Source organism: Ranitomeya variabilis, chromosome 7, assembly GCF_051348905.1.
Source record: "Ranitomeya variabilis isolate aRanVar5 chromosome 7, aRanVar5.hap1, whole genome shotgun sequence".
Classification (NCBI taxonomy): domain Eukaryota; kingdom Metazoa; phylum Chordata; class Amphibia; order Anura; family Dendrobatidae; genus Ranitomeya; species Ranitomeya variabilis.
In genome coordinates this window covers 56,422,023-56,433,168 of record NC_135238.1, presented here as the reverse complement: position 1 = coordinate 56,433,168, position 11,146 = coordinate 56,422,023, and the positions used below count along the sequence as shown (strand labels likewise).

The 11,146-nt window shown below is 44.9% G+C and overlaps 1 protein-coding gene across 1 annotated transcript in view; it reads right to left on the bottom strand.

The window, feature by feature from the left end:
* The window catches only part of LOC143785981 (multidrug resistance-associated protein 1-like), a 79,825-nt gene extending 69,932 nt beyond the window's left edge, over positions 1-9,893 (bottom strand). Inside the window, exons 1-2 of the mRNA XM_077275143.1 lie at positions 9,783-9,893; positions 442-735 (exon numbers count right to left, since the gene is read on the bottom strand). Of these exons, the coding sequence (XP_077131258.1) occupies positions 442-483 (42 nt within the window). The 5' untranslated portion in view covers positions 484-735; positions 9,783-9,893. The remainder of the gene's footprint in view (positions 1-441; positions 736-9,782) is intronic.
* Between the last annotated feature and the right edge of the window lie 1,253 nt (positions 9,894-11,146).

Genomic DNA, 11,146 nt, shown 5'->3' with positions numbered 1-11,146 from the left:
AAACAAAGTATTTCTCCCAGAAAATCATTGCAATTGCACATGTTTTGTTATACATGCTTATTTCCTTTGTTTGTAATGGAACAACGCAAAAAAAAGAGAAAAAAGGCAAATTGGACATAAACATTGGTCTTTGCAGCCTTATACTGTACATGCTAGCCTCGCCAATGAGGACGGCCAAATGGATGTACGATGCGTCACAGCTACAGGAAGACCAGCAATGCAAAAAGGGCAAAATAAAATCGATCTTCTGCAGAGGTCAAAGGGCTCTACTCAAGTTCCAATAATATTTTCTCAAATAATCTTTGGGACCAAAAGTGGAATATCACCTAAATCCATAGGCAAACATAGACCCTGTCACAAACACAATAAAGAAGCCTAGGCAACTCGTAAAATGTAGCATTTCAAAGGCTGAATATTATCTATAAAAAATAAAAAGCTTACCCAAAATTTTTCAGACTCTTCGAGTTTACAGAGCCACTTCATAATGGCAGGAGATATATTAGGACCTATAAGATCACCCAAAGTGACGTTATCCAAAGTTCTACAGAATCCCAAAACCGAGCACCATGTTTTGGACTGAGAGATGTGAGGTTTTCTGGTTCTCGGAGAACTTTTCTATACCGCTGCCTCGATTTCAGACTTTCCAACATTCCAAGATCTTCCTTTCATTGTTCAAATCCATCTGTAACATTTCCTTCTCCGTCCATTAACCAGACGGGCTCTGCCAATCACACCCTGCAAGAGAGACACAACTATTCATTGGGATAAACACTGTACCAGATGTAGGCGAGGAAGACTGGGCAAGGAAAGTCTTTATATGACGCCCCTCACCCCCAGGGGTTTTCCATTGCACTAACTATACATTCATGGATTTATTAACATTTTCTGATCTCGTACTGAGTATATGGTAATTTAAATTCAATTTTTATATGAATTTTGGACATTATTTTATCAAGTATTGTAAAATTATCTCACAATAAAAGTTCATAATAGTCCTATGTATAATAAATGGCTAAACACATCCATTATTTTTTTTTGCCTCCTGAATAGTTTTCAAGGACACTAAGCCATTGGGTCCATTAATACGATGATCTGAGTAAAATAATATAGACTCCACTATATAACGCTTATTAATTTCAAGAACATATTTCATAATGGCAAATACTGTAAGAGATTGGAAAAAAGTGGGCGACTTTCCCTGAAATAGTAGCATAGAGAAGACCGGCAATAATAACCCACTTCTGTCTTCTTCCCAGGGTTATGGCTGTATCTGTAAGAGACCGGGCCTGCCCAATTGCAGCAGCTTTAACCCCTTAACCCCCGGGCTATTTTCTATTGTTGCATTTTTTGCTCCCCTTCCTCCCAGAGACATAACTTTTTTTATTTTTTGGTCAAAATGGCCATGTGAGGGCTTGTTTTTTTGTGGGACAAGTTGTACTTTTGAACGACATTGGTTTTAACATATCGTGTACTGGAAAACGTGAAAAAGTGCGGTGAAATTCCAAAGAAAGTGCAATTGCACAGTTGGTGTTTGATTTGTTTTTATTTCCCTTTTCACTAAATGCTAAAACTAACCTGCCATTATGATTCTCCAGGTCATTACAAGTTCATAGACACCAAACATGCCTAGGTTCTTTTTTTTTTAATTTAAGTGGTGATCAGATCGCCTGTATGTAGCAGAAATGCTCACTTGCTATGAGCACCGACCACCGGGCGACGCTCATAACAATCTGCTATGACAACCATAGAGGTCTGCTGGAGACCTCTGGTTGTCATGCCAACCCTTCGGTGACCCGCCATCACGTGACAGGGTCACCGATGGGCGGGATTTACGGCGCGCTTCCCGGAAGAGCAAGTTAAATGCCGCTGTCAGAGATTGACAGCGGCATTTAACTAGTTAACAGCCATGGGTGGATCATTATTCCACCCGTGGCTGTTAGAGACACATGTCAGCTGTTCAAAACAGATGACATGTGCTGAGAAAGATGTGGGTTTAGCACCGGGAGGGAGTCCGACGTGGGCGTATTATTACTCCCAACGTTGGAAAGGGGTTAAAGGATTTTTCCGCTTTTAAAAAAAGTGATCTCTAAATGATAGCACTCATATAAGAAAACAAAATCAGATTGTACTCGCCTTTACTGGATCCATTGCCGGTTCTCTGCCTCTGCGTTGTAGTTTTAGTGGTGATGTTTCATCAATAGTATGCAACACCGCTACAACTAATCACTGAGTTCAGTGGCTCTGCTTTTACCAATTTTTTTCATGTTGATCTGGACACAAGATGCAATAGTGGCTGAAGAACCAAATAAAACTTTTTTTTTCACTTCTCCATTGTGGAGATATTAGGAATCAAGGTATTTTGCACCTAATGAGTAAACTTTTGTTAAGTCCAAGTGAGTGTTATCAGATGGTTTTCACAGGGGGTGTGTACTTCTTCTCCCTGTATGATGCTGATCAATCAGGCAGAAACACACTGGGGGAAAAAAGAGCACCCCCCCACAATAGCTTAGAGCAATGTATGAGAGATAGTCCTGATCGTCTGGCCTAAACTCCTCAATGATTATGTAGCGCCCCCACTGCCGCAGGGCCGAGGGGTACCCGATACCGGGCCTCACAACTGTTGTGTCTGTTTCTCGTGTTCCCTCACAACAACTCGATTAGATGATGTTCTGCTAATCCTCCGTCCCTCCCGGTGTTATGGTTGGGACGCACCCGTATGACGGGTAGGCTCGGAGCTCTTCCGGGACCCTAGAGTCGCCCCTCTCCACAGGTTGCCCCCCATGTCTGCATAGGTGATTTAGGTGAGACAGCCCGCCTATGACTGACTGTCCTGCCGTTGGTTTGAAGTATTGCTTGGAGCTAGATATATGAATACTTCCTCGGCGTTCCGGCCGCCGGTTGTGCGCCTCAGTAGGATGTTGCCTCGGTCTTACAGCACGACTCCTACTGGTATTCTCCTTCTTGCTTTGATCTCGTTTCTCACTCAGCACAATATATCTCGCTTCTGTTCCTTTCTTAGGGCACCGCCGCTATGCTGAGCAGGCACGGTCCCGTGATGTTCTTTCCTGTTGCCAGGCCTCTGTCAGGGTCCCAAACCTGACAGGGACCCTACCGAATCTTCCCCACAACACCCCCTGCCACAAGGTGTTGCCTGGTTCCAACCCAGTCAGCTTTCTGTCTAACTTCCTGCCTGACCCCCAGTTTACCCACACGGTGAGGAGTGGCCTAATAAATAGCACCCTTAGCTCCCCCTGGAGGCCCGACTGTGAAATGTATTGGTGTATGTGATACCTGGTCAGATGAACTCCTTCAGTGCCATCAGACGTACCATAGCCCCCCTTAGCGGCGGAGCCACAGTACTGCAACGACCAGGACTCTGGGGCGCTGCACTCCCCCCCGGTTAAATCCAGTACTCCGGGACTGGGAAGAAAACAACAATACATGTCAGCAAAAAGACATACAATTTTTGTGAGTGCAATAACAATAAGCATATTTGAACAGAGCTTCCCTTTATGGGAGGTGAGGACACTTGAACGTTACAAACATGGTTAAATACTTTTAAATAACTTTTCTTACCCAACCGGGTATTCTACTAAGTGCAAAATTTTTAAACATTAATTCAACATTGCCTTTAAGGATGTACACTCTAAATCCACTAAAGACCTTCTTATAACACATTATAAGGCTTAAGCAACTGTGCTACATTCTCTTACTTTACATCTGCAGGACCGCCTGTCCTAACGGCTCCAGACCTACTGCCTCTCCTTTCTATCACAGGACCGCTCCTTTCCGCCCAAGCCTACTGTCCTTCCACTACTATACACAGTATAGAACATGTTTTTCTTTCAGTTTGAGATCACTGAGCCATCTCTATATGGCTCCTAAGAGGACTCACCACTAACCCCTACGGGTTCACTTCCTGTCCTCATTCTTCTATTAACATTATTGAACATTTCTTACAATCAACTAATTGGTTACATTTAACTTTCACATATCAACATTATTACTTCTTCTTTTAAAGCATCATCATTCCTTAAGTGCTATCGATGAACATCCCCTTTAAGAGGGGACCAAGTCTCTATGAGATAGTGCAACTTTTCAAGCTGCAAGTCCGTATGCAGCAAGGACTCCAGTGCAGGTTCCAAGAACCGTATCTTCACAAAGAGTCCGTCTTGTATGTAAAACCAGTAAGAAGCACCTTTAAGAAGGTGCAAACTATTTACAAGGAGTTTGTATCATGCATTGTTCATGATTCCAGCAGTTCTTTTCAACAATGAGAAAACAGGAAACAAAAGCAAAAGCAGAGGAAGGGATCCCGGGTAAACAAAGGGATCCCTTTAAGAGTTAACCCTAGTCGGGTTTAAAGCAGCAAAAAGCAGGGAAACAAATAGTTAACTATGTATAGTTTCAGGTTTCCGAGGTTTAGTTGGACGGCTTCCAGGGCTGCACCTGGCACTTAACCCTTCTTGGCCTGGGAAAAGTGAGGTCCAGGGTTATACCCAGTGCTGGACAAACGCCGTTAATCCGTCTTGCATGTACGGTTAAGTCATGCACAGCGATGGAGGTCTGCGCAGCTTGAGTAGGGGCATTTGCTGCAGCAGAGGTAGCGGCTGCTGCAAGATCAGTCACTGGAACGGAGTCAGCAGCTGTGGCACTAGCAGTCGCGGGAGTGGTGTCAGTCATCAGGGCAGGGTCGTCCTTCATACCTGCTTCAGATGCGGTCCCTCCGGTGCCGATCTGCTCCGTCTCCGCTGGGGTCTGGAACGCTGGTTGCGGGGCCTTGTGCTGCGATGTTGTCATCTCTGCTCGCAGCATACCCCTTTCCGGCAGGGCCTTGCTTTCTGGCTTTGGAGCGCTGGAACTTCTTTCTTGATCCGGACCAGATGAGGCTGCCGGCAGACGTCTGGTGAGGTGAGGCTTCCGATGATGGTCTTCTTCCACCCGGCCTCAGTACTCAGCTGCGTCTGCAGGAGTTGGTGGATCAGCTCGTCCGCTCCGGTCTGCAGGAGGTCAGTGTCAACTGTGGAGGTCTGGCTGCGGTGCGTCTCCGGGTAGCTGGGGGAGTCCTCAGCTCCGACACCACGCTCCGGCTCCGGGCGGCTGGCCATGGCGTCCTCCATCTCACTGACTTCTTCTTCCTGGTCCTTTTCCCGCTCTCTCCTTCGTGGGCGGTTTCATTTTCTTTGTCTCCGCCCCCCATTGAGGATCAGTAGGCGGATCTCGGCTGCTGACGGACACGTCCTCAAGGGGCAGAAATATTTAGACTGGGCGGCCATTGTCTTTCGCGCTCTCCAGCTTGTCTACGCCCACTCCACGCCCTTCTTCTTCTCCTGCGCTCTCCTTAGCGCTGTAATGGCGGCGGTTTTGGCGGGAACTTCTGGCGGCAAATGGTAATCCACAGTCTTTGCAATAAGTCACAGTCCAAGTATAATAAATCGCAGTTCCAAGGCACACATGACCTGATTCTTCAGGCTTAAGTAGATCCTGTTCGTGATGCCAAGTTGTAGCGCCCCCACTGCCGCAGGGCCGAGGGGTACCTGGTACCGGGCCTCTGAGTCTCTGCTCTGGGGTTGTCACGGTGGCTATGCCCGGTCCGTGACCCTGCTGAGGGGCGTACAGTAAATAATAGACGTGGATGGTGGTGGTGGTGCGGTGCAGTAAATAACGAGGACACCAGGTTGCTCTTTACCTCTTTACTGAAGGTCTCTGGGTCTTCAGTCCGGAATACGGCTCACCAGGCTGCGCAAGTCCGGCCGGTCCGATGGCACCTCCAGAGTTCCCTTTGCAGGTGGAAATCTGTGCCTTCCTGCTAGCGCTATGTGTTGTGGTCCTCCCCTGCTGTGCTTACGGGATAGTCCCCACAACTGTTGTGTCTGTTTCTCGTGTTCCCTCACAACAACTCAATTAGATGATGTTCTGCTAATCCACCGTCCCTCTCGGTGTTATGGTTGGGACGCACCCGTATGACGGGTAGGCTCGGAGCTCTTCCGGGACCCTAGAGTCGCCCCTCTCCACAGGTTGCCCCCCATGTCTGCATAGGTGATTTAGGTGAGACAGCCCGCCTATGACTGACTGTCCTGCCGTTGGTTTGAAGTATTGCTTGGAGCTAGATATATGAATACTTCCCCGGCGTTCCGGCCGCCGGTTGTGCGCCTCAGTAGGATGTTGCCTCGGTCTTACAGCACGACTCCTACTGGTATTCTCCTTCTTGCTTTGATCTCGTTTCTCACTCAGCACAATATATCTCGCTTCTGTTCCTTTCTTAGGGCACCGCCGCTATGCTGAGCAGGCACGGTCCCGTGACGTTCTTTCTTGTTGCCAGGCCTCTGTCAGGGTCCCAAACCTGACAGGGACCCTACCGAATCTTCCCCACAACACCCCCTGCCACAAGGTGTTGCCTGGTTCCAACCCAGTCAGCTTTCTGTCTAACTTCCTGCCTGACCCCCAGTTTACCCACACGGTGAGGAGTGGCCTAATAAATAGCACCCTTAGCTCCCCCTGGAGGCCCGACTGTGAAATGTATTGGTGTATGTGATACCTGGTCAGATGAACTCCTTCAGTGCCATCAGATGTACCATAGCCCCCCTTAGCGGCGGAGCCACAGTACTGCAACGACCAGGACTCTGGGGCGCTGCAATTAGAATGTACTGGGAGTAGAACACAGATGACTAACACCTTTTAGATAAGGTCATTTTATAAGCAGTGAAAGCTGTCATGCTACACTGATGAGCAAAACGGTAACAATGTTTTGAACGTTTGGCTTTCAGGCGCCATATCTCACCATCCACTCCTGCTTCTAAAGTGAGACTACCATCATTTTATAGACAATCATCTTGGCTATCTCATACATAAATTTGACTTGCAACTATTTAGCATATGATTAGATATGCAGATTCTTGTCATCTCACTGCATTGTTACTACTTTTGATTCTAGTGATGGAAATATCTTTTTTTTCCTGTATACTACAAAATACAACCTGATCTCACACTCCTTAATAGCTCAGTGTATTATTAGGTTGATTCCCAAGCCAAAACTCACTGGTTCGAATCCAGGAACAGAACAGCCATGAGGATGATTTACCAAGAAAAGAGAAACCGCATCAATAGCGGTATCTCTGCCAGGGAAAACTGCATCATGTGAGTGATATGACTGTTGGAAAAATACAAAATGAAGTCCATCCATTCAGAAACCTGCTTATGATTAAGCACCTCATACAGCGAGAAGAAGTACACGCCCCCAGTGAAAACTCTCTGGTAACACGCACTTGGATTTAACAAAAGTTAACTCATTGGGTGCCAAATACTTTGATTGCTAATAGATGCGACATTACAAAACAAAAACACGTCTATTTGAACATGAAAAAGTTAGTGAAAGGTCCTGGCTGGCTGTCGCCAAAGCTGCTGGCAGCTGACTGTTGGATGTGCTGAGTGTCGAACCCCCTACTGATCTGACATTGTTGAATAGGTAATCAAGATCATACGCCGGAGAACCTCTCTAAGGAATCCCAGTCTTGATAAATACAGTGCCCTTCCTGAACATCATTTTTCTGTAAGTTGACAAAAATCTCCTCCGAATGGCTTATTCGCACATCAGTTTTTCTCATATACGGTAAGTAGTGTTGAGCGATACCTTCCGATATTCAGAAGTATCGGTATTGGATTGGATCGGCCGATATCCAAAAAATATCGGATATTGCCGATACCGATACCAATGCAAGTCAATGGGACACAAATATCGGAATGTAAATAAGCCCTTTCTGTCCTAGTCCTTCCTGTTCTGGAGGGGGGGAAGAGTGTGGGCGGACACTGTGCATGTCTGTGTGTGCAGGCGGGGTCTGTGCGGGCCTGCCGGGGCTCTGTACTGGCCTCTCGGGTGTCTGTGCGTGCCTGCCGGGGCTCTGTGCGTGCCTGCCGGGGCTCTGTGCGGGGCTGCACAGACCCCCGGCAGCTCGGGCAGGCACGTACAGACCCCCCACGGTCATGCACAGACCCCGCCCATGCACACACGCAGTCTCCGCCCACACTCCATTATAGTGCATAATTGCACTATAGGAACTTCAAATTCCGGTATCCGATATCGTAAAAGAATCAGAACTCAGTATCGGAATTCCGATACAGCGAATATCATCCGATACCCGATATTTGCAGTATCGGAATGCTCAGACTAACGGTAAGTGTATTCATGTTTTTTCACTGATATTATTATTTATTAATATTATAGCGCCATTTATTCCATGGCGCTTTACATGTGAGGAGGGGTATACATAATAAAAAGCAAGTACAATAATCTTAATCAATACCACTCATGACTGGTATAGGAGGATTAAGGACCCTGCCCTAAAAATATATTACTTATACCTACGATAGTGAATGGAACCATTCACATGGCCGTGATTTTTCATGGAACTGATAATCCACAGAAAGTTGCAGAGACATGTCCGATCTTGATCTGAGTTAAAGTCACCAATGCAAATCAATGGGTCAGAGAAAAAAAAAAAGTCAAACAGAACTCAAATATTATCCAATTCCGGTCCGATTTTCATTTAAATTATAGATAGGAGAAGGAGGGGATTTTTTTCACATGAGAAAAAAAAAAGTGATAATAATCGTAACAAACTAATGAAAATTAAAAAAAAACTGATGAAAATCACTGATGAAACTATCCATTTTTCTAGTCCATGAAAAATCCTTTTTCAGACTTTAGAAATTGTTCTATCACTTCAGGAAAGAAAACTCTACAACCCCTTAACAAAATTATCATTATGGCATGCCATCACCCTGCTCTACTCACACAATAGTGCCTCAGAATGATAGGTGACAAATGGGCACACTCAATGGGCGCTATATAAGAAGTGTGTGCCAGTATCTGTCCACCAGGCTCATTGTCAATGAATATGGTGTTAAGATAAGCACGGATCGGGCATTCTCATTCCTGACATTTGTTTTTGAATAGAATAAATGTCAAGAAATTAGTCACGTGTGCAAGTAAATCATTATCCATATGAGTGATTAAATGGCAAAAAGTGGTACATGGGATTCATTTATATGGCATACATGGCACATTGACTCACATGTTTTATAGAACAATAAACATATCTGTAAAAGGTCCTACCATCCATAATGATCAAAATAAATATCAAAATTGCTTGCTTTAGTATGTGTCTTCCTGCTGTTCCGGCATTAATTCCACAGCGCTTTACAGACACTATTGGCACTGTCATCACAATCTGGATTAATTATATAATACATATTGCAATTATGGGTTTTTTTAGACCAGGAGATAAACTTCCACACCACGTTTACTCCCATGTACACCCAACCTACTCCCTTTTGGATGGTTTTAAGATGACCCATATGACCCATTTTTATCATGTAGATTAAACGTGGTCCATCAAACATACTGCAAACACATGATGTCAACAGCCCCTCTATATCGAAAAGTACAACAGAAAAAACCTAAAAGGGTATGGTGACACGTATGCCAAAGAGTCCGTACACCGGCGACATGAGGGCACACCGCCACATTTGGCGTACACGGTGAGATGTGACCACTTTCTTACTGACGCATTTCACTTTCGTGCATGGAAAGTTTTGCACATGTGATAAGTAATAACTGGTCCATTGTGAGACATTACGTCTCACCGCCAAGACTTTTCCTCATAAAAGAAATGCACTACATCTACAGCAGTTGTGGTTGTCGCAGCACCAGAGGTGGACGATGTCCTGGCTGACATTACACTAGTGACACACATCAGGAACACGTATAATAAGGATATACATACTGTCCGGAGCGCGGCGTGACAGGATCCCCACAGCTATCATTACACTACTACACAAGTCATACAGCTGCTGACTAGGAGGGAGAAGAGGGAAGTGTGAGAGCTGGGAGGTGACACCTCAGCATGACAGGAGGGTGGAGCTGCCATATTGTTCCCATATACAGGAGGGAGGGAGATATGGCAGATGACATAACGTACAGCCACAGATACTGCCCTGTACAAGGGCTGCCTCTTCCCTCCAGAACATGTGGCTAGGCCGGGTACAGGAGGGAAAGACACGTACAGTGCGGTATAGAGGCTAGTGCAGGTGTAGTATAGCGGATAGTAATATATATATACATATATATATATATATATAGTGAAGGGATAATACATGTACAGTACGGTATATAGGAGGGATAGTATATACGGTATAAAGAACGGATAATACATGTACAGTATATAGGAGAGAGTCTATATACGGTATAGAGAAGGGATAATACATGTACAGTGCGGTATATAGGAGAGATAGTATATATACGGTATAAAGGGATAATGCATGTACAGTACGGTAGAGTAGGGATAGTATATATACAGTATAGAGGAAAATACACTTACAGTATAGAGGGATTATACAGGTATAGTAGTATAGTGGGATTATACACAGTACAGAGGAGGAATTATGCACGTACAGTAAAGTATACAGGAATTATACACGTACAGTATAGAGGGATTATACACGTACAGTATAGAGGGATTATACACGTACAGTATAGAGGGATTATACATACAGCATAGAGGAATTATACACGTAGAGTATAGAGGGATTATACACGTACAGTATAGAGGGATTATACATACAGCATAGAGGAATTATACACGTAGAGTATAGAGGGATTATACACGTACAGTATAGAGGGATTATACATACAGCATAGAGGAATTATACACGTATAGAGGGATTATACACGTACAGTATAGAGGAGGGATTATACATACAGCATAGAGGAATTATACACGTACAGTGGGGTGATTATACACATACAGTACAGAGGGGGGATTATACACGTACAGTAGAGGAGGGATTATACACATACAGTACAGAGGGGGGATTATACACGTACAGTAGAGAAGGGATTATACACATACAGTACAGAGGGGGGATTATACACGCACAGTATAGAGGGATTATACACGTACAGTAGAGGGATTATACACATACAGTAAAGTATAAAGGGATGATACACCGTACAGTGGAGCGATTATAAACGTACAGTATAGAGGGATTATACAAGTACAGTAAAGTATAGAGGGATTATACACATTGTAGTGCAGCGGGGTTGGTGCAGTGTGACAGACAGGCAGGAACCACAGGAAAGTTCACAGCA